Source organism: Dysidea avara, chromosome 4 (assembly GCF_963678975.1).
Source record: "Dysidea avara chromosome 4, odDysAvar1.4, whole genome shotgun sequence".
NCBI classification, from domain to species: Eukaryota; Metazoa; Porifera; class Demospongiae; order Dictyoceratida; family Dysideidae; genus Dysidea; species Dysidea avara.
In genome coordinates, this window is record NC_089275.1 from 41,761,264 (window position 1) to 41,786,524 (window position 25,261).

Consider the following 25,261-nt stretch of genomic DNA (forward strand, 5'->3'; position numbering starts at 1 on the left):
ACAAATTACCCTGAAGAGAGGTCAGCTCCAAAAGATCACCCTGCAGAGATATCAGCTAGAAACAAATCACCCTGAAGAGAGGTCAGCTACAAAGAATCACCTTGTAGAGAAATCAACTACAAACAAAACACTTTGCAGAGAGTTCAGCTACAAACAAATCAACCTTTAGAGCGATCAACAACAAACAAATCAACCTGTAGAGAGATAAGCTAGAAACAAATCACCCTGTAGAGAGTTCAGCTAAAACAAATCAATCTGCAGAGAGATCAGCTACGTACAAATCACCTAATAGATAGTTCAGCTACAATCAAATTACCTTGTAGAGAGATCGGCTACAAACAAATCACCCTGCAGAGAGAACAGCTACAAACTAGACACAAAGTAAGGAGTTCAGCTACAAGCAAATAACCCTGTAGAGAGTTCATCTACAAACAAATCAACCTGTAGAGCAATCAGCTAGAAACAAATCACCCTGAAGAGAGGTCAGCTACAAAAAATTACCCTGTAGAGAGATCAGCTAGAAACAAATCACCCTGAAGAGAGGTCAGCTACAAAAAAATCACCCTGTAGAGAGATCAGCTAGAAACAAATCACCCTGAAGAGAGGTCAGCTACAAAAAAATCACCCTGTAGAGAGATCAGCTACAAACAAATCAACCTGGAGAGAGATCAGCTACACACAAATCACCCTGTAGAGAGATCAGCTAGAAACTAGACACAATGTAAGGAGTTCAGCTACAAATAAATCACCCTGTAGAGAGTTCAGCTAAAACAAATCAACCTGCAGAGAGATCAGCTACAAACAAATCACCTTTTAGACAGTTCAGCTACAAACAAATTACCTTGTAGAGAGATCGGCTACAAACAAATCAACCTGCAGAGAGATCAGCTACACACTTGTAGAGAGATCAGCTACAAAAAAATCACCCTGTAGAGAGATCAGCTACAAACAAATCACCTTTTAGACAGTTCAGCTACAAACAAATTACCTTGTAGAGAGATCGGCTACAAACAAATCAACCTGCAGAGAGATCAGCTACACACTTGTAGAGAGATCAGCTACAAACAAATCACCCTGTAGAGAGATCAGCTAGAAACTAGACACAATGTAAGGAGTTCAGCTACAAGCAAATCACCGTGTAGAGAGTTCAGCTACAAACAAACCAACCTGTAGAGCGATCAGCTAGAAACAATTACCCTGAAGAGAGGTCAGCTACAAAAAATCACCCTGTAGAGATATAAGCTAGAAACAAATCTCCCTGAAGAGAGGTCAGCTACAAAAAATCACCTTGTAGAGAGATCAACTACAAACAAAACATTTTGCAGAGAGTTCAGCTACAAACAAATCAACCTTTAGAGCGATCAGCAACAAACAAATCAACCTGTAGAGAGATCATCTAGAAACTAATCAACCTGCAGAGTTATCAGCTACAAACAAATCAGCTTGTAGAGAGATCAGTTACACACAAATCAACCTGTACAGAGATAAGTTAAAAAAAATTCAGAGTTCAACTAAAACAAATCAATCTGCAGAGAGATTAGCTACATACAAATCACCTTATAGATAGTTCAGCTACAAACAAATTACCTTGTAGAGAGATCGGCTACAAACAAATCACCCTGTAAAGAGATCAGCTACACACAAATCAACTTGTATAGAGATCAGCTACAAACAAATCACCCTGTAGAGAGATTAGCTAGAAACTACAAACAATGTAAGGAGTTCAGCTACAAACAAATCACCCTGTAGAGAGATCAGCTACAAACTAGACACAAAGTAAGGAGTTCAGCTACAAGCAAGTTACCCTGTAGAGAGTTCATCTACAAGCAAATCAACCTACAGAGCAATCAGCTAGAAACAAATCACCCTGAAGAGAGGTCAGCTACAAAAAATCACCCTGTAGAGAGATCAGCTAGAAACAAATCACCCTGAAGAGAGGTCAGCTACAAAAAAATCACCCTGTAGAGAGACCAGCTAGAAACAAATCACCCTGAAGAGAGGTCAGCTACAAACAAAACACTTTGCAGAGAATTCAGCTACAAACAAATCAGCTTGTAGAGAGATCAGTTACACACAAATCAACCTGTAGAGAGATAAGCTAGAAACAAATTACCCTGTAGAGAGTTCAGCTACAAGCAAAACACCCTGTAGAGAGCTCAGCAACAAAGAAACCACCATGTAGAGAGTTCAGCTGCAAACAAATCACCTTATAGAGAGTTCAGCTACAAACAAATCACCCTGTAGAGAGATCAGCTAGAAACTAGACACAATGTAAGGAGTTCAGCTACAAGCAAATCACCCTTTAGTGAGTTCAGCTACAAAAAAATCAACCTGCAGTGAGATCACCTACAAAAAAGCACCTTGTACAGAGTTCAGCTACAAACAAATTACCCTGTAGAGAGATCGGCTACAAATAAATCAACCTGTAGAAAGATCAGCTACACACAAATCAACTTGTAGAGAGATCAGCTACAAACAAATCACCCTGTAGAGAGATCAGTTAGAAACTAGGAACAATGTAAGGAGTTCAGCTACAAGTAAATCACCCTGTAGAGAGTTCAGCTAAAACAAATCAACCTGCAGAGAGATTAGCTACAAATAAATCACTTTATAGACAGTTCAGCTACAAACAAATTACCTTGTAGAGAGATCGGCTGCAAATTAATCAACCTGCAGAGAGATCAGCTATACACAAATCAACTTGTAGAGAGATCAGCTACAAACAAATCACCCTGTAGAGAGATCAGCTAGAAACTAGATACAATGCAAGGAGTTCAGCTACAAGCAAAATCACCCTTTAGTGAGTTCAGCTACAAACAAATCAACCTGCAGTGAGATCACCCACAAAAACGCACTTGTACAGAGTTCAGTTACAAACAAATTACCCTGTAGAGAGATCAGGTAGAAGAATTCACCTTGTAGACAGTTCAGCAACTAGGGACCCGCCGATTATGCTCATAATTTTACCTATTATGCTATGCTGCACTTCTCAAAAATTTACCTATTATGCTTAAATTTATGCTCAATACTTACCCATTATGCTCAAATTATGCCCAATTATTTATGCCTCAGTTCTCATGCTCTGCTAATAATTTCCAATTTATGGATAAATAATAAGTGGCTGAAGCACAAACTTACTTGTCAAATTGCGTATCACAGAAAAGATCGATATACTCTAATAGAACAGTCAGCTATGTGATTGTTCTATTAGAGTTACTGACTGTTCTATTAGAGTATATCAATCTTTCTGTGATAGCTATTTTGATAAGCAAGAATTCATACTATTACACAAATATTTTACCTATTATGCTAGCGTTATGCTCAATGCCTTCAGACACCTATTATGCTCATAATTATGCCAGCATAATCGGCGGGTCCCTATCAGCAACAAAGAAACCACCATGTAGAGAGTTCAGCTGCAAACAAATCACCCAGTAGAAAGATCAGCTATAAGAAGTTACCTTGTAGAGAGATCAGTTACAAAGAAACCTTCATATAGACAGTTCGGCTACAAAGAAATTACCCCATAGAGAGTTCAGCTAGAAGAAGTCACCTTGTAAAGAGTTCAGCTACAAAGAAACCATCATGTACAGAGTTCAGCTACAAAGAAACCACCTGTACAGAATTCAACTACAAACAAATCACCCTGTATAGAGATCAGCTAGAAGAAGTTACCTTGTAGATAGTTTAGCTACAACAATTCACCCTGTAGAAAGATCAGCTAGAAGAAGTCACCTTGTAGAGTGTTCAGTTACAAAGAAACCATCATGTAGAGAGTTCAGCTGCAAACAAATCACTCTGTAGAGAATTCAGCTACAATGAAACCGCCATGTAGAGAGTTCAGCCTCATGCAAACCACCTTGTAGAGAATTCAACTACAACAAATCACGCTGTAGAGAAGAAGTTACCTTGTAGAGAGTTCAGCTACAGAGAAACCATCATGTAGGGAGTTCAGCTACAAAGAAACCACCATGTAGAGAGTTTAGCTGCAAACAAATCACCTGTAGAGAGTTCAGCTAGAAACAAATCACCCGGTAGAGAGATCAGCTGGACGAAGTCACCTTGTAGAGAGTTCAGCTACAAAGAAACCATCATGTAGACAGTTCAGCTGCAAACAAATCACCCTGCAGAGAGTTCAGCTACAAAAAAATCACCCTGTAGAGAGTTCAGCTAGACAAAGTCACCTTATAGAGAGTTCAGCTACAAAGAAACCATCATGTAGAGAGTTTAGCTGCAAACAAATCACCTGTAGAGAGTTCAGCTAGAAACAAAATACCCTGTAGAGAGACCAGCTAGAAGAGGTTACCTTGTAGAGAGTTCAGCTACAAAGAAACCATCCTGTATATAGTTCAGCTACATTTCAAGTCACCCAGTAGAGAGATCAGCTGCAAAAAAATATTCTGTGGGGCATAATGGGCATGTAATAAATATATGTATATAATTTGTATAATTACTAATAAAATCAAAAATAATTGAAGCACTAAAATTCTTCTTTAAGTTCTTTTCTTCTTCCTGTAGTAAAGAAAAAAAACACATAGGTTAAAAATGGCTCAAAGCCAGCCATAGGCCGGCTTTGCAGTATACAAATACAAAAAGAAGTGATATCTAATCAAAAACAGCCAAGCTGTAAAAAAAGGTGCGGCCCCCAAAAAGGCCATGGTGAAAAAAGATGTGAAATCCAAGGTGGCGGCCAAGAAATGGCTGTGATGGTAGGTTAATGGTTACATTTTAATAACGACAATTCAGGTGAATTTTGTGTCGCTTGGTCTTGGCACCAACTTCACCCGAATTGTTGTTATTAAAATGTAACCATTAACCTACCATCACAGCCATTTCTTGGCCGCCACCTTGGATTTCACATCTTTTTTCACCATGGCCTTTTTGGGGGCCGCACCTTTTTTTACAGCTTGGCTGTTTTTGATTAGATATTAAATACTTGACTGAAGACATCAGCCAGTCAATCAGTCAGTTGGTCGGTCGGTTGGTTGGTCAGTCAGTCAGTCAGCCAATCAGCCACGGCAGTAGAAAATTTATTTTTGAAAGAAAGTTGTACTGGCTTATTGGAAGTCATACTGAAGGCTCTTTGGGCTTGGTTTTATACCTAACCAATACGGCCAAGGTGCCTTGAAGGCACTGTGAGGCTGGTTTCTGGCCAATTTTTATTTGTGAGAAACTTTATGATTTATGAAAGACTTGAAGGAAATACTTAACTGTAGTAATTTTGTGTCATGTGTAAAATAGTTTCTGGTGCACTGAATCCACACTATTTTCTTTAAAGCTATTTTATAGGAGTTAAGCAACTATCTATATCTTTCATACTGTGATTCATGGCCAAAACTACAATTGGCTCATGTTCTTTTTTAAAAGTCATATGAGCATGCAGCTCTTGACATGTCTGATCGATGAGAAGATGGGATAAGATTTACATGCACTGTAAAAGACAGCACACAAGTATGGTATTGCCAGAGTGTTAACATTGAGTTTCTGACTCCATGCAGGTTTTCAGTAGCTGTACCCCTTAAAAATAGCTCTGTAGCTCTCACTGAACATCATGATTTTCAAAATTTACTGAGAGGAGTATTCCCAATCCCCTACATTATTGGATTCTAGTACATGTCCTATATATGGAGCATCCTTTAAGAGAGTTTCAGCTGTTATAGTAGTGTGTATTGCATCATGCAGTTTGTGCTTTTGTGCACATGGTGATCATGTGTTTTATTTAGTGTATATACATCGCAGTTTATAATTTTGGTCACCAGTGGTATACTTGATGCTGATGACAAGCAGCTATGGAAAAGACGCCCAGAGATATTTTACAGTGTGTACCCTTGTAAATCAAGGAGAAAACTTCTTTCTGATAAATGCAATAAGTCTTGTCTACTGCACATATAGCTCAGTACCATTCTTATAGGCTGCAGAAGTGAGATTACCAGCACACAAATTATGATCACATAATGTCTGTACTATTCCTATACTCCATACACCATGAAGAAGATTGTGTTGGTGCTCCTGAAGGTGCTTTACAATTTTTTCAATGCCATTTTAAAAAGAGTGATAAAGTAAAATGTGGCTGAGGTGAATTAAAACAGCAAAGCAGACTGCATCATGTAAGTAATTCACTCACAATGAGCTTATGAAGATAGAAGCTGCATATAGAAGCATTCGTCAAAGTCAACATCATTGTCCAGCTCAGCAATGAAGCAGCAAATCTACTGTACATGAATCAAGACACACGGTTGGGTGTCTTGTGGTCCAAGAAGCTGGTTATTACCAGGAAGCACAACATAATATATACATATAGCTCAATGCTTAGAACAAGACAACTTTGTTGTTGAAATGCCTTCCAGTCCACATACCTAATTTGAGAATAATGAGTTTTGAGATACGAGCCTTCAAAAATTGGCTAAATCCCTTTGTTTCTATTGTACACTCACAAATCTGTCATAAAGATATGGCACACATAAGAGGGTTTACATGTGAATCTTGGTACCGTTTTTGGGTTGAATACAACAACTATTCATTGAGTTGTCATCAGTCTAAACCACACAGTGATTATCTAGATATATTGTTGTACTGTAAGGCTTATTGAGATAGGGATAACCATTTCATTTATATAGATAATAGTACTGTAAAGTACTTCTATACCAAAGATTTTTTTTATGACGTAGACACCTCCAGTTCTCTCTTTTTGTTGCTTTATTTTGCACATAATTATGTGTCTTATGTTGTTTTCTTGAGTAATGAAATAATGAAGACAATTCTATGTAACCATGTCAAACCCATCTAAGTAACTTGCACATTCAGTGTAAACTTAATTATTAACAAAATTAATATGAAATATACACAAGTAGAAGGAAAAATTTGGAATTTTGGTTCAATTAGGGATTATAGGAAACAAGTTAGGTGGCTTATACACCTGCAGAGCTACAGTATACTGGAGGACATTTAATCCCGAATTCAGTCATGGACGGTTATGGGCTTATGGCTAGACTAAATTATGGACTAAATGCCCACTAGTATATCTGTCTACAGTATAACTTGTTTCTTTACTTTTTATTCCTATGATCCCTAATCAAACTTAAAACTACAAATTTTCCTTTTACTTGTTTGTCCACTTGATTATGACTTGTGAAGCATGCTGCATCAAACAAAAGAGGGGTGCCAGACTAATATTTTCATCTGAATGTGTGCCCCATGCCAACTATCCATTAGTGGATTGCTTATTTCACTTTGTTTCCAGCTACTGTATGTTCAGCATAAATATTTTGAATAGTAGGAGAAGTCCCTCTTTAATCAGTATAGTCACCATGGAAATGATTCACTGGGGGTCCATGTGCACTACCGCAATTCAACACCTTACACTGTCAGCAAGAAGAAATAGGACACAAAGGAGGACTATGTGAGTCCATGATGCATGCATTGCCCTACTGTGGCATGCCAAAAGGCACCAGTCTGACATCTATATATCAGTAAAAAAGATCAAGTTCATAGCCTTACCCATTAACTATCAAGTATTGCTTGTCTGAAGGTATTGGCTAGTTATTCAGTCACTAAGTCAATCAATCAATTAGTTGGCAAAAATTCTAATTGAAGCGTCTGAAGACACTTTTGGACTTGACCACTGCCAAGGCACCATAAAATGTAAGGCTAATTTCTAAATAATATTTTTTTGTGAAAAGGTGCTAACTTCCATGATCCTTACTATACAATACTACTGTTGGATATAGTGCTTAATAAGAAACTTTTTACATTACAGGGGATAAATTTGTTACCTCATTGTTCACTATAATGTTTTAATGTAGCAAGCACTTCTTTATAGTCATCCTCAGCAGGGGCATAGCCAGAACCCGGGCTACCCGAGCCCAGGCCCGTACATCAACAAATTAATGTACACTAGCTATAACCACATCAAGATTGAGATATTCTAATAAAACAGTCACCCTAATACAGCTGTCAGACAAATCTTCAGCTGCCCTGTTATTTGAAACGGTGTTAGCTTGCTAACTTTACAGCTGGCTGACCCTTTGTGAATGTTTTCCATCATGATTCCATTTTTGTATCAGTGACATTTTATGGATCATCATAGCTACTTTAATGACATTTCAAAGGCAAGCTGAAAGTTTTTGCTCTTAAATTGAGTAGCTGGTCAGTAGTCACTGTGATGGTTTAGCTTTGTAATTATACACTGACAGGAGCTGTTTTGTATGCGATAGCTATATGTATTCTATGTTGTGTGTCAATTACCGTATACTAATTAATTAACAGCGTCACATGGGGCATCTGGATTCTGGAATGGTGGAATATAATGCAATGGTGGCATGGAATGGTAAATTAAACAATTTCACCTAGTAGTTACCTCTTTAAAAGTTAACAAAGATCAGTTCTCCATTGTGTTTTGTTTCAATGTCTACATTGCTGCTATCTTGTTGTTTTAGAGTGTATATACCCCCATACGATGGTCTTATTAATTAATTGTATGTCACATGCCTAGAAAAGTCAAAGTGATTATCTGATTTATGATACAACAGTGCCCCATGCAAAAAAAAAAAAAAAAAAGAAGATATTTCCATGGAACTAAAAGTAACTGGTGACAATAGGAGCTAGTATCTGGTGAGGCCAAGAAATGAATGTTAATATAATAATTATTTACAAAAATCTTATCCATTGACTCATGCAGTCTTGCTGCATTCCTAACTAATTACCTGTAATTACCTCTAATTAGCTAGTAATTTGGCTTCCTTTTTCTCTCCTCTATTGAATAAGGCAGCCGAAATTACTAGCAGGTAGTCAATGTGAATTAGGAATGTAACATGACTGCATGAGTCATTGATAAAGGACCAGCTTTTAAAATATAGTTTTGTAAATTACAGGTAGTAAACAGGCCTCACTAGATATTAGCTCCTCCTTTAGTCACCAGTTACTATTAATTTTGTGGACATGTCTTTTTTGTACAGCCAAGCTGTTGTATAAATCAGATAATCCTCGAGATAATCTGACTTTTCTAGGCATGTGGTGTAGAATTAATCAATAAGACCATCTTGATGAATAGTTTGGTGCCGCCCACCCCTTCACAAAAAGTAAGGGTCTGGTGAAATATAGATACTAAATCATTTCTACCGCCCAGATTCGGTGGTAGCCAATTAATGCATGCCAATGACATTCACACATAAATCGCCTTGGCAACGCAATGCGTTTGTTCGAATTGAAGGGCAATCATCTGATGTCACAAGTAGTAAATGCACTGTCTAATTGAATTTCTTTTGAAATGATTTGGTATTTGTATTTCCCCAGACCCTTACTTTTTTGTGAAAGGGTGAGCGGCACCAGACTACATGGTGCACTCTAAAACAAGATAGCAGCATTACAGTATTTAGACCAAGAGTTCATAATATTTGTAAGATGGAGAGTGTCTAACTTGAATGCTTTCACCAAACACCCTGTGTAAAGTAATAACTCAGCCTTATTTCAGAACAAAGGCTTTGCCTTCATCAACACCAATCAACAGTTTTCTATCCCCCAGTGAAGGTGTTGATTTGATGAAAGGTGAACTTTGGTGAACTTTGTGCAGGATGTTTGTACAGGCCATACTGAGAGTTAGACACTCTCCCCCATACAAATATTATGAACTCTTGTTTAGACTTTAAAGTAACCAGGGGCATAGCTAGCTCTCTGGATTTCCCAGGCACAAGGTTCAACTGTCCCCATGCAAACTATTTAGCAAGAAATGTGAGCCCATCTCTGTGGATTCTTTATTGCACATTTACTTTCGAAAACTGTTTAAAAGTGCATACATGTACCTAGCTAGCTGCTACACTATGCACTGCTGTTTGTGCAGATTAATTAGACTAAGATATACTGCTGCATGAAAAATATAGAAGCTAAATCTAAACAATGATGAACTAACTTAGCCTCCGTGGGACTTCTTTTTCACTATTCTACCTGCGCTTTATAGACATAATACTTCATCAGTGACAACTCCAGCCCCAACATCCAGAAGCTCCAACTCTCATGCCCTAGGCGTGATTCTCACAATTTGGTCTTCAATCTCATGCTCTCATGCCCAACATTTGTATTCTCACGCCTACAAGTAAACCTCACTCTCCAAATTTTCCGATACTGGCTGCTTTACTAAAGGCTTCCTGAGGCTAAGTGGGTTGCGGCGCACACCAGGTTATCCTATGTTTCAGCAGTCACATGATCTCTCATTCAAACTTTCGTTTGGCAGTCGGAGTTTCCAATGGTGATTGACTGATTCCTTTTAGACAATGACTAAGTGTATATGGACAGCAAGCAGTGTACTGGAACTTTGAAAGTTCACTGGGAATCCAGGCGGGATATAAAATGTGAAGTTTAGTGATTCTGTTTATTTGTATTCCTGGGGTTTTGTTGCTGCAAGATAGCTACAACCTGTGTGGACATGTTGAGTTGACATCTCATAGATACACAAGATTATTATTGAAATGTGTACTCCAGCGGATCACGTGAGCCAGTCACGGTTGTCATGGAAATCGTAATGTAGCTAGGACACATACCTTGCAGTTATTAACATTTTACACTTGTAGTTAGTAATACACAACTTCTCAAGGGTGTAACTGTATGTGCAAACACTTTCAAATATAACTAGCACAAGGAGGCCATGCTATTATAATGTCATGACATCCTGAAGTGCTGGTTATAATATAAATTTGTTGAATTGCATGTGTGTGGATGAAGCACTGCATCTCCATTGTTCACCTTTGTAAAAAGTCTCACTCCCAAGAAAGGTCCAAGGTTGGAGCCTCCGCAACATTGACTCTTTTTTCACTCTTCCGTCTTCTCTACTTGAGTGTTTTAGCATGCTAACATTGAGAAAGCTTGAATGAATAATGATCCTCTTTAGTCCTACCTCCAGTAAGACAGGCACCACAACCGGGTGGGAATTGACTTTATATCCATCTTTCATCTAACAAAACAATTACTTTATATCCAGTACTGTTGTCCACTGAGTGGTTCCACCAAATTGCAGCACATGTTTGACCTCGCGTTCAATTGCATGACTTAACCCACGCTCAAATCTTAAAATGTTAACACGTGATGCTGGGCATTACATAGAAGTTTACTAAATTGACGGTGGAATCTTGACAAACTCAAGTATACGCAATTTTTTTTGATGATTCTATTATGGAAAGTATTACAAGACGCTCCAAAAAGATAACAAGTGCATATATAGGTGTGTATAAAATACGGCTGCGCCCTGGCAGGCACCGCTGCTATTACCAGGCTTGCTACCTGGGCACCAGGTAGTCTCGCGTAGCCAGACCACTACTTTTCTTTTTATGTGGGCATAGGAAAAGTATTATTATTATTTGTTTTTACTGTGCAGAAATCACAAATGATTATAACGCACAGATATAATTACTTAAGTTGTTACAAAAATTATCCAGGGAAGGGGAATTAACTATATAGGGGGGAGGGGGTTCCAAAGTTTAATCACAGAGGGGGGAAAGGAAAATTTATACGAGTCAATGTTTGTCGTCAGTTGCCTATAGTATCCTTTTCTTAATCGTGAATCATTAGGGGTAAAGTAATCTTTGGGGATATAAATAAGATCATTAATAATTTTATACATCATTATAAGTTCAGCTCTCTCTCTTCTTTGTTGTAAAGGAGGTAAGTTGAGTGTGCTTAGCATGCTAGTAACACTAGAGTGACATGAAAACTCATTTAGGCAAAATCTGGCTGCTCTTCTTTGTACTGCTTCAATTTTAGTATATGTTAAAGCATAGCCGCGAGTGCTATATGAAAAATAAAGTACGAGGCGTGCGGCCTCGTACTTTATTTTTCTTATAGCACGAGCAAGGCTATGCTTTAAATGATTTATGGAACTTTCTAGTCGTGTAGCTTCACCATACACTAGGACTCATAATTAACAAGCGTTGCACGAACTATTAGCAGCCTGAATGCACACAAACTAGTTAAACAAAGTAATGCACGCGTATTTCACCATAGTTTGGCACAGTAGACGTTCATTGCATCTATTGGCAGGTTTTGCTCGCAACCCACAATTGATTCTATTGTGAGTCACATGGTGAAGTATTTCCGTGATATCTCCAGGACTTGTCCGTTTACATTAACAAACGTAACAGCAACGTTACCTTCTCCCACCCATCATCGAAGCATTTAGGTATGTCTATAAAAGCAATCCAGTGGTGGAACTTGTAATGGCTGGGGTGATTGATCACTCAGTGCGGCGAGACTATCAGCCTTCACCGGCTTGGTGATTAGTCGTACTGGCGTGAGCCCCGTAGGCTATTAGCCTACACTAAGGCACGTGAGCAACTGTGCTATATTTCCCACAAAGAGTGCTTTATTGCACCGCAAAGAGTGCTTTATTGAATGAATAAAGCACTCTTTGTGGTCGATGAAGCAGTTGGCCGGCTGAGAGTGTACTTTATGAAATTCAAAGTACACTTTTCCTTTGATCTCGCCCACGCAAAGTTATATAATTAATATTATTTAAGGTATGGGGGTCCCATACAGATGATGCATATTCAAGCTCTGGTCTGGCCATACTTCTGTAGCAGTTACATTTCACAGTGCTTGGACAGTGGCGCAGGTTTCTGTAAATAAAGGCATTGATTTGGTTAGCTTTATTGGTGATTGTTTGGATATGGTCATTAGGGTCTGGTACACCTGCATTAAGAATTCTGTGTAATGTGTTCCACTACAGTCAGAGTGAATGTTGATTGCTGCTGATTGGCGAAGCCCTAAACTTCTTAGACCTGCAAAAGCGTCACGCACGCCCTTCAGCTGCAACACAAAAGAATGGTACGCAGCCTCACTTTTTAACAGGTCTAAGAAGTTTAGGGCTTCGCCAATCAGCAGCAATCAACATTCACCCTGACTGCAGTGGAACGTTACACAGAATTCTCAATGCAGGTGTACCAGACCCTACTTTTCCAAACGCCCACACAAAAAGAAAAGTAGCGATCTGGCTACGCGAGACTAGGCACCAGGCCTGTGCCCATGCAGGCCCGGGTGTAGTTTAGTCTCGTGCGCAGACCCCACCCACTCCGTTAACGTAGTCGGTGGGGTCTGGGCACGAGACTAGGTATAGCTACGCCCCTGAAAGTAACACGGTCTTTATAAAGAGGTGGTTTTAGGAGGTGGTCTATAACGAGGTGACACATTTCATTTCATTTTTTAATTAGCAAAGCCCCTAAAGGGGTAAAACGCTAATACAAAAAATTATATTAATACAAGTTTAAGTTGAACTAAGTTATTAATTAAGGCTGTTTTGTAGTTAAGGTAGCTAGTTTTGTAGTTAAAGTACTTAGTTTGGTAGTTAAGCTAGTGAGAATTTATTTAGAGTGGCTTAACAGTTTAAAATGACCACTTGGTGAAATTGCTTAATTTTCCATCCAGACACCCATTGCCAAGCTAGGCCCGTTGTATATGTAGCTACGCATCAAGGGGTAGGTAACGACCTGAAATTTCGTAGTGTGAAATTATTTCTGAAAGATGAAATATTGCCTGAAATTTATGCAGTTTGAAAGATTAAATTTGACAATCGGTAAAATGTAACGAAATTTTACGAAGTCTAAAATTTACGGATTTACTAAATTTGAAATTACTGGATTTACGGAAAATTTAACTGAAATTTGTCTTGAAATATGAAATGTGGGCAGTCATCTTTGAAATTTCGTAGACGATTTTGGCTCGTTACCTACCCCTCGCTATGTATGGGTAGTTGATACGATCGGACGCGGACACGGACACGGACATTTTCAAAAAGTACTTTTACATTATTTTTTATACCTAACGTTGTTTATACAGCAATCTTCGCTTCCAGACCAGGGTCACGATCTTGTCACATATCGCTTATCCATTTATAGCGCATGTGCGAAGGACTAGACCAGCACTTCCACAGAATGTCAAAGACCATTATAATGTTGTACACATAAAACTCAATACGGAGTTATATAAATGTAGAGATTAGCTTGTATGCCCCATGCAACTTAGCTTAGTAGGCTAAATCCACAACCTTACGCCCTTTAGTATAAGGCGCAGGCGCTTATACCAAGTATTGAGGGTTTCAAGGACCTGGCCTACGAGATTAGGTTGGGACATGCCAGCTTAATCTCTGACACTAAATTAGATTTCTAGAGCACGTGTACAGCACTATATGTGACCAGATTTTACAAAACTGATCCAAATCGCACATTAGGCAAAATCAAACTAACACCTCCACTGGACAGCTACACTATTGTACTAGTAGTTTTGACACTTAGTACCACTCAAACTACTCTAGGCTGGTTTCAACAGACGTCTTTCTGGGTGGTGTCTAGAGCTCGAGTGGCAGTCCTTGTGAAGGACCTGGCTTGGCAAGAATCAGTGGTTTACTAGTGGACAGCCTGATAATGCTGGCCAGACGTTTGTCTGTGGATTTTGCTACATATCAGCCGCTAAGGAGCCAGCACAGCCCTGTAATCTCGTCTCTGAACTCCGATCGAGGTCTGCCTCCATTTTGAGGTCTAATCCTTGCCCACCCCGCTACCCCGCCACCTCCACCCTCTACTCCTTTGTGAGCACTTGTGATACTACTTCGCTAGTCCAACTGCTCAGATTTTCTGTCTTATTCGGCGGGAAACTCCACAAGCAGCTACAAGTACTGGAAGTGGCCTGGAAGGTAATAGCCTGTTGATGCATCTTTTGTGTAAAGTTCATACACGTACTTGCTATCCTTGGAGAGTTATGCTGGCTTGAATTCTTTAAAACCGTTTATCTCGAAACTTCTAATGTGCAATTTGGATCATTTTTCCAAAATCCAGTCACATAAGGTCTTTAGAGCACTAGTATATCCTTCGCGCATGCGCTCATAAATGTATAAGCGCTATGACAAAATTGACGCCTGGGTCTGGAAGCGAATGCTGCTGCAAAAACAACGTAAGTATGAAAAGTAATTGTTTTATAACTGTAAAAGTGTATTTGTGAAAATTTCCGCGTCCGACCGTATCCGCCTTTTCCGCTACGTAGCTACATAGATAGTATATATCTAATCCAAAACAGCCAAGCTGTAAAAAAAGTGTGCGGCCCTCAAAAAGGCTATGGTGAAAAAAGATGTGAAATCGAAGGTGGCGACCAAGAAATGGCTATGATGGTAGGTTAATGGTAAAAATTTTAATAACGACAATTCAGGTGAATTTTTGTGCCGCTTGGTCTTGGCACAAAATTCACCTGAATTGTCATTATTAAAATTTTTACCATTAACCTACCATCAGAGTAGAGTGTGGTGGATGGGAGTGCCAACTTGGGCCGGTTCTTCTTTCTTAAAAAAAAAAATAAAAAAATTAACCTATCATCACAGCCATTTCTTGGCCGCCACCTTGGATTTCACATCTTTTTTCACCATAGCCTTTTTGAGGGCCGCACACTTTTTTACAGCTTGGCTGTTTTGGATTAGATTTCATTTCTTTTTGTATTTGTATACCCCAAAGCCAGCCTATGGCCGGCTTTGGGACCGGCTTTTTTAACCTATCTTTTTTTTACCACAGGAAGAAGAAAAGATGAAGTAGATGTACTTTAAATATTTTATCAGTAAATGTACAAATTATATATATAATACATATATTGATTACAGAAATCTCCATGGTGGTTTCTTTGTAACTGAACACTCTACAAGGTGACTTCTTCTAGATGCTCTCTCTACATGTTGAATTGTTTGTAGCTGAACGATTTACAAGGTAACTTCTTCTAGCTGATCTCTCTACAGGGAGATTTATTTGTAGCTAAACTCTCTACATGATGGTTTCTTTGTAGCTGAACTCTCTACAAGGTAAATTCTTCTAGCTAATCTCTCTACAGGGAGATTTGTTTGTAGCTGAACTCTCTACATGATGGTTTCTTTGTAGCTGAACTCTCTGCAAGGTAACTTCTTCTATTGATCTCTCCACAGGGCGATTTGTTTGTAGCTGAACTCTCTACGTGGTGGTTTCTTTGTAGCTAAACTCTACAAGGTGATTTCTTCTAGCTGAACTATCTCTTTCCATAGTTGCATGAACTCCCTACAAGGGAACTTCTTCTATAGCTGATCTCTTTACAGGGTGACTTGTGTGTAGCTGATCTCTATACAGGATTCTTGTTTCTAGCTGATCTCTTGAATTCTCTTCAGGGTGACTGCTCTATTAGGATGACTGCTCTATTAGAGTATCTCGATCTCGCACTTGCTGCACCAAGTTGGATTTCGTGTTATAACTCCGTAGCTTTAAGTCTGATTCTTCTACACCATTGATGAGCCTTTCTAAGATAATTACTCCATCTGTACAACGATTTTCAAAGCATTACCCCAAGCGGTTTATCTGGTAGGCGTGGCAAGCAGTCGTTTTTTTTATTAGCTAATCTCGATTGCGTAATTGTTACACACTGTTGGTTTTTTCGTTGTATCTTCCTGTTTCTTTTAGCTTGATTTCTTTCAAACTACAAAAGGTTTGAGGTTCAATAGTTAACCTATTCACCCACCGATTTTCAGCTTCTTCCCATACGCGGTTTACCCTGTAGGCGTGACAACATATTGGTGTTATTTTTCGTGAATAATCGCTCATAACTCTTTGCCTGTTTATCGTATTCCAGCCAAAGTTGGTACCGAGATGCGCCGTTATATCCCTTCTGTGTGCCAAATTTCAAGGAAATCGGATGTGGCGTTCGCGTTTCATAGCAGTTTTTGTAAGTGTGCGACAAGAAAAAGAAAAAATAAGAAAAAACCCGAAGAAACTGAGCCAATTTTGAAAGTCGCATATCTCGGGAACGCGTGAAGCGATTTCGCTCAAATTTGGAATGTGGAGTGCTGCAGTTGTAGGGCATGTCTACAGCAAAAATCGTCTTGTTTCATCAATGAATCACAGAGCTACGGAGGTGCGAAGATTGCGTTTTCTTTCTTCCTGTCAATATACTCACGGGTGTTACGCGCCGGATTCTTGGGCCGCACGACACACTACCGTGTGCCTTGATACTATCTATGGTAGCTATTAATCACAACACAACAAGATTAGCTATACCCGCAAAAAAGCAACACTGCACATACCTTGCAGAAGCCATGCTCGCGAGGTGCTGAGAAATTATGGACAGTCGCTCAGTTTCTGTTAATTGACTTCCACTCGACTGAACTCCGCTCTGGATTGCTACCACTACCTAGTTAAAAAACATGGGATTGGCCGTGCCGGCCCGACACTGAGATTTCTTTATTTATAGCTAGTGGTAACGAGGAAAAGGGAAACGGGAGCGAGAAACGAGTAAAAAACAGGAATGGGGAAACGGGAGCGAGAAACGAGTAAAAAACAGGAATGGGGAAATGGGGGGATTTTTTCTATTCAGTTATAACTAATATAGAGTAAGTAGAAAAATTCACCCATTTCTCTATAATTACAATTTCCTGTTTATGACTAGCTATACGACTTCAAGCAGGGGAATAGCTACTATAACTAAAGGAAAAGGGGATTGTTATCAACTTAAACAACAATGCTCTGAAGTGCCCAATACCTCAGGAATTGTTTGTCTGCATAATGCAACAAAAGTTGCTGAAGCAGATTCTTCACTAGTTTAGGAGGAACATACTAGCTACACCACTTGACACTACTATGGGGGCTGGTGTGGTTGGCAATCATTATTATTTACTTTACAGCATATATACAGAATTACAATGATACATGGTTACAACAGATTGGTAGCAACAGGTATGCTGAAAGTCCACTGGCAACCTGTGCCAGTGGCCGCAATATCTTCAAAGCAAAGGGAGTCCAGACTTTAAAGCATTCCACCACTAAGGGAATAAAATCAGATCCCATTTTCTCCCAGGGCCCTACCACGTACAGCTGTCAAATGCTTCTTATCCTTAGCTACATACCTCTCCAGCTACCCCATGCAGCACTTGAGGCTGAGGAGGAAAATAAAGGCAGGCTGAGTGTGCAAGGAGATCTAGATATCAAAACAAGCTGCAGCTGTGTTCTTATGAAACAGCAAGATGGTCTTGTGAAAGGGCATTATAAACAATGTTGACCAGAGCATTGTGATGACAAATTCTCATTGGGACATGATCATGAGAGTAGCCTAACCGATGGTCATCAAAACTAACGATAGTAGAAAGGCAAGCTAGGAGAAAGAGGAAATAAAGAAACCTATAGCTAGCCAAAACATGCTCCAATAACAAATTCTGGGCTAGGGATGGTCAAACCAAGATAGGTTCAAGGAATAGCTTTAAGCCAGCCACCATCCGTACCTGAAAGATGTACCAGAACTTTCAAATGAGCTTGATCCCAAATGCCAAAAAAGCAAACAGGTCAAGGTTAGTCTAATGTGGCTTGCTGAGAGGCTGAGTAAAGGTTTTATTTTGGGAAGTGCCTAGTGTGATAATGGAAAAACCTATATCTTGATAAGTTTCAATAACAAAATCCATTTTATCACAATAAACAATATTATAAATATTGCCATGGAGAATACTTTTACAAGCACAGTTGTGCCTAATAATAGATGTTTAAGGTTAGTATCTCTTGCAAAAATTGCCCTTTTCAGAATTACCACAACTGATTGTGACCTTACTCATAAGAGTACCATCTGCCTGCTTGTAATATACAAATAGTATACAGAGATTTACTATTATCTCAAGTTATTGATAATAGAAAGTTCATTATCTTTATCATGATAATCACATTGTTGCCATTATTGCACAGCCCTAGTATCTAAACAACCAAGAGAAAATGTTTATTGAAGGATTTTGCAAGTGCCAAAATTTGTATCATACAGTATGATAGTGCTGAGTGTAGTAGGGACCACAAAGGTTTGGGAATGGCCCATGAAAAAATCACCCAAAAACCAGCCTGACTTTTCCCTGATGATGATGAAACAGTATTGGTCAAACTAAGCCCAAACAAGCCTTCAGATCAATCTGAAACACTTTCAACAAGTTGTTATGGAATTTGTTTTAAATTATTAAGCAGAATTTCCTAGTGACTGTATCCAGAAATCTGGAGACTGTTCTATTAGAGAGTTTTTGAATTCCAGTAAATCTTTGGTTTATACATCGTTGTAAAGCAGTATGGCTTATGTACATTATGAAATCCTTACAAATGCTAATCATATTCATATGGCGTTCGAGGAATTCCTCGAAAATTCCCTTAATGTGATTCATAGGATCAATGAATTTGTTAGCATGTATGGTGCATTTTACAGTCTTCTAATGGACATTGGTACAAGACTTCTATCATATAATGCATGCCTTCAATTTCAAGCAATCCTTGTTCAAACTCTCTAATAGAGCATTCATGAATAACTAATTTTCTGGTAATGGACTGACTGACTGACTGACTGACTGACTGACTGACTGACTGACTGACTGACTGACTGACTGACTGACTGACTGGCTGGCTGGCTGGCTGACTAACTGACTGACTGACTAACTGATGTCTTCAGACAAGCGTAACTCGATAATGGCCAATGCAAGGCTACAGGCCGTGAGTTTGATTTTTTCACCATTTGACGTCACTTCAGCCAGACACATGCCTTTTGGCATATGCAATGCATTCTTCATTGACTTACCAGTGTCTTAATTAATTAATTTATTATTATCACTGTGATGGAACATATATGCTTAAAGTGATGGGTCAAATTTTTTTCCCTTATTTTGACCCCTTTTTGTTACACCTTATCAGTCAGTAATTCAAGTCAGTAGGTCTAAGTCCCTGAATTAGGTTAGGTAATCCTAAGGCTGCAGCACATGTTGCTGTCAGACCTTCAGTGCTGGTCACTGTGAAGTACTAATAATAATAAATTCAGCTTTGGTTTCTTCTTCACCTTTAGGTTACTACTACGTGAGTAACATTTAAAAGATAGAAAAGTAGAGGTAGTCAGTAGTTAGCAGCGGTAGCACAGTGGTTAGCATACTTACCTAAAGCTCCAGTAGTCCAGGGTTCGAGCCCCAGATAAGGTTTTTTTTGTATGTTTGTTTTGTTTGTTTGTTTAGTGACCCTTTTTATCTAAGTTTTATTGTTAATTCAATAGCCATTATGGCTTACTGAACCGACTTTCGGTTCAGTATCCACTGCCTTCTTTCTTTTGATGCAATGTGTGTGGGTTCACCAGTCATAATATTTTTATTTTACATACAAAAAACAAGTACACAAAAAATTGAAATTTTTAACTATAGATAGCACATCGATAAAAAGTACTGAAACAAACTGGAGTAGTGCATGATAGTAAATCATAGTAAAACAATAAGAAGTATTATATCCCTATATACTGTACTTGTATAATAGAAAATTTATGCATTCACATAGGGCTGGGATATAATTTAGAAAAAGATTATCTAAATCACCTATTGTAAGTAAGATAATGAATTTGCGTAATATCGAGATACTAGCAAATCTCTGTAACCAACCACAATCAGTTGGAAAACTTGAGGAAAGTTGTCAAGCTAGTTGGGAAATGATAAAATTTCTGACTTATTAAAAAGGTGCGTAATGTAAACAACTATGTTTACAAATAACAGTCCTATGATGTAGTGATCGATTGTTGAGATAAAATAGCTGTCACTTATCAAAGTCATTTATTCAAATAAGGCAATCAGTATCAAGAAGTCACATTTTGCTTTTTTGTTCCACCTATTTTTCTTTCCAGCAATTCTTTTATTTTTCACCTATTATGCTTCATATTTTGTTCAGCACTGATCTTTGTTAATTGAATATTTCCAATTGCAAAGCTACAGTTTCGCCTTAAAGTGACTGTTCTATTAGAGTATCTCGATCAGCAATTACCTCTAACATGTAAAGCAAGAAGCTAGCTAATATTGCTTAACATGTGTGACTGTTTTATTAGAGTATCTCGATTGTCACTGTAACAATTAGCTGTGCATTGTCGATATTTTAGCACGTCTGACTGTTCTATTAGAGTGTCTAGATCTTTTGTGCAATTTTTATGTCCACTTCACAAAAATTGCACCTATTATGCTAGCATTTTGCTCATTGCTTTTACCCACCCATTATGCCAAAAATTTTGCCGGCGAAATCGACGGGTCCCTAATATAGTCACACTAAAAACATGTCTTCTAGTAAAATAACTTTGAAAATAATTATCTCGTAAACGGAGAAAGTTAAGTTTTTTGCAAATTTTGTGGTTGCTATGACCATCGTTAAGCTTTTAATCCAGTTAGTTTGCTGTATGAATGTACCTGTGTTTATACAGTAAAATATCAGTATGCATCGTGAAACTTTTCCACCAAGATACAGTGTAGGGTGCCATTAAATTTTTTCCATCCATAGCATTTCCTGCTTGGAAAAGCATGTAGAATCTCTGGAAGGAGTAAGCAGAAAATTTTAAAGCATTTCAGTGTGGAAAGTCCTCCTGTCTTGCTGACCTTTTTAGCATAGTGATAATGCATGGGTCATTTCTTTAATTATCACTATAAAACAAATTAAATGGTCCTTGCTTCTGATCATTACAAAGATAGTGTACTCCCTGTGCAATAATAAACTTATATGCAACTGCAATTAACCAGTGTGTAGACTACATGTGTGTGACTGGATGTTTGAAAAACTGGTTACAAACTAATTTACAGTACCTACGCCCTATCACATAACAGACTCATACCAGACTAAATGTAAAATATCTTAAGTCTTTAACTTTATATTTAAAGCCAATTAAAGTTTAAATAGAAGTCAGATTTGGAAACAGAGGGTTGTGCAGAATTTAGTAATCTGAAAGGCCCTGCATTACAATGCCTGAGTGAAGTGAGGGCTTTACAATGGAGCCTGAGGGCCACTAAACCCTATCTATAGTTCATTGGAGAGCTGCTTGTAAGCAGATCACACCAACCTCTAATTCTTTGTGTAATGTTACAGACACATTATTGCCACATTTTGCATAATGTCAGAATGTGTTCTCTATAGGACATAGGTGTGGTACTATGGGATTTAGGGACCACATTTTCAGCCAATCAAATTTTGGAATCAAACTTGTTGAAATTATAAATGGGTTTAAAATTGAATGTAGGTAAAGCTAAGCACAAACAAGCCTTCAGATCAACCTGAAATGCTTTCAACAAGTTGCTATGAAAATTTTTAAAATTTATAAAACGGAATTATCCCTAATGTGTTCAAGATACCATAATGAAAATGCACAGTAGGGACTTAACACTTCTTATTGTTTTACTGTGATTTAATATCATGCACTACTCCAGCTTGTTTCAGTACTTTTTATCAATGTGCTATGGTCCCTATTCTAGTTGAGAATTCCAAATTTTTGTGTGCTTGTTTATATTAAGCACAGTCTGGCATGCATTGTATACCTTTGCATTCTCCAGTATATCTGATAATAAGTGTATAGGTCAGGCTACATACATACTCCATGTTAACGAGTGCATGGATTAGGCCAAAAATAGTTTTCTTGATCTTGTGCATGCAATTAGTGGGAATGTAACAGCGGATGATGTCAGAGTGATGGACATAATGCAATTTTAGAATCACACATCTGTAGTGTTCCAAATATTGGCTTAGGACCTATAAGCAGATTATTGTGCTTGTATTTCCTTTTTGTATAGCCAAGCTGTTATGCATGGGATTAGGAGAGTTTAATGGGTAGATCTAGAGGACATGGAACCAAATGTTCCACACAACTCCAAGCCAGTTGAGCACAGTTGGGCATTATATATGTGACACCAGTTACCAATGAGATGATATTGTGAATGTAATGTAAATAGCTGAAGAGGTACATGTAGCTATAATAGAACAGTGTAATAACAAGCAAGAATTTCATGATGCAATATCATTATAAGTTAATTAAATTTAGGCCACATTAACTTAATTAATTTCTCATCCTCCTGTACTCAAAATAGCAGTGTGGGAGGGCAGAATTTTATTTTAATTTTTACTAACTAGATAGCTGAATTAGCTAGCTAAAATGACTCAAAATGCAATTTTCTTAGACTAGGTACCAACTATAAAAGGTGTTAATTGGCCTCCTTATAGTAGGGTAGCTTAGAAAATTTTTGTTACAGAGTGGATAAAGCACATTTTTGGTATACGAGTTCTTTATGATGTACTTATCAATATTAGAAGGGGTGCCCACCAAACCTAAATATGTGTGGGCTGAAAATGAAATGGCCATCAAGTAGTCCCAATATATACGTAGTACATTCACAGTATATCATGCACTTGAATATAAAGTGAAATACACTTATGTAGTTTTCCTATTTTTATATTTTGCATTCAATATATAGCTACAGACTTGTCAAATGAATTAGCAATTGGCACTGTAATTTTGCATGTGTGCAATTTGAGTAGCCTTCTTACACCAGTTAGTGGCAGTTAATACCAATGTTTAAGATGCATGTTTACAACCGTACTGTAGTTAATGCATCAACAGGCATTTGGACTATGTAATATACAATTTTTGTCTTAAGCTACAGTGTATAGCTCATGCACCCTGTGCAGTTTGGAGATGACTGTTAACGTTAGACCCATAGAGAAGACTACTCATTGCAAATTGCATACGTGTAAAGATAACTTACACTACAGTTTACTGATTCAATTGACAAGTTTGTACATATTGAATGCCCAATTAAAATAGGAAAACTAACTCCACATTCAAGTTTATGGCATACCATTAATGTGTTATGCTGGGGCTACATGATGGCTATTTTGTTTTCAACCCACACATAATAATAGTTTTATACATGATTCCCAGCACCTTTTAAAGTTTCGACCAATTTAAAAGATTTATAATCAAGACACACGATAGTGTGTCGTGCGGCCCAAGAAGCCGGCGCGCCACACCGTGAGTATATTAACAGGAAGAAAGAAAACGCAATTTTCACACCTATGTAGCTCTGTGATCCCTTATCTGATTGGAACCAAATTTGTTACAGACGTGCCGGCCAGTTATGGGAGTCTACATACCCAATTTGAAGAAAATCGGTAAAGCCATTTCCGAGATACGAGCGAACAAAATTTCGTTTTAATTTCTTCGTTTTTTTCTTCTTCTACTTCTTCATTTCGCACATTTTGCAAAATCCACCATAAAACACGAATGCGTGCTCCAATCGGGCTGACATTTGGCACACTTGAAGGGCTCATTAAGGCGGATCTCAGTACCAACTTCGGTAGGAATCTGATGAAAATTCACGGAGTTATGACCGATTATGTGCGTAAAATAAAGTCGAAGGTCTGTCACGCCTACAGGGTAAACCACTTGGAGGAATGAGTTGAAAATTGATATGTAGATGGAGTAACCATCGTAGGAGTACCTTTTTGTGGTTTGAAGAGAATCGAGATAAAGGCCATGGAGATATGACACAAAATCCAACCTGTGTCACAATTACGCAATCAATTTTTATGAATAAAAAAACTATTAGTTTTTACGCCTACCATGCAAGCAAACCGCTTAGAGCAATGAGCTGAAAATCGGTGTGTAGCTGGAATAATCATTATAGAAAGTCCTTGCAGTAGTACAGAAGAATCGGATTAGAAACCACTGAGTCATGATTCGAAAGCCAACTACGTGTTGCAAATGCGAGATCGAGATACTATAATAGAACAGTCACCCTAATAGAGCATTCGGCTACGTTTATAACTTACTCCATCAAAGAATTATATTACATTGCAAGTTATTCTGTAGGGAATTCAGCTACAACCAGTTAATCTGATAGACAATTCAGCTACAGGAAAGTCACCCTGTAGAGAGTTCACCTAGAAACAAATCACCCTGTAGAGAGATCAGCTATATAGAAGAAGTCACCTTGTAAAGAGTTCAGTTACAAAGAAACTATGCACTATGTAGAGAGTTCAGCTGTAAACAAATCACCCTGTAGAGAGATCAGCTAGAAGAAGTCACCTTGTAGAGAGTTCAGCTACAAAGAAACCATCATGTAGAGTTCAGCTGAAAAAAATCCCCCTGGAGAGAGTTCAGCTACGAAAAGATCACCCTGTAGAGAGTTCAGCTAGAAGAATTCACCCTATAGAGAGTTCAGCTGCAAATAAATCACCTTGTAGAGAATTCAGCTACAAACAAACTGCCCTGTAGAAAGATCAGCTAGAAGAAGTTACCTTGTAGAGAGTTCAGTTACAAATAAACCATCATGTAGAGAGTTCAGCTGCAAACAAATCACCCTGTAGAGCGTTTAAATCACCCTGCAGAGAGTTCAGCTGCAAACAGTTCACCCTGTAGAGAGATCAGCTAGAAGAGGTTACCTTGTAGAGCGTTCAGCTACAAAGAAACCATCATGTAGAAAGGTCAGCTACAA

General features: G+C 38.3%; 1 protein-coding gene across 2 annotated transcripts in view; it reads right to left on the minus strand.

The window, feature by feature from the left end:
• LOC136252193 (uncharacterized) overlaps positions 1–17,205 on the minus strand; it is a 39,765-nt gene extending 22,560 nt beyond the window's left edge. Inside the window, exon 1 of one of the 2 annotated variants that reach the window (XM_066044584.1) lies at positions 17,060–17,203. In XM_066044584.1, coding sequence (XP_065900656.1) covers positions 17,060–17,073 — 14 coding nt within the window. In that variant the 5' untranslated portion in view covers positions 17,074–17,203. Of the gene's footprint in view, positions 1–17,059 lie in introns of both variants that reach the window. The other variant, XM_066044585.1, reaches the window with a different exon arrangement.
• Positions 17,206–25,261: the final 8,056 nt, after the last annotated feature.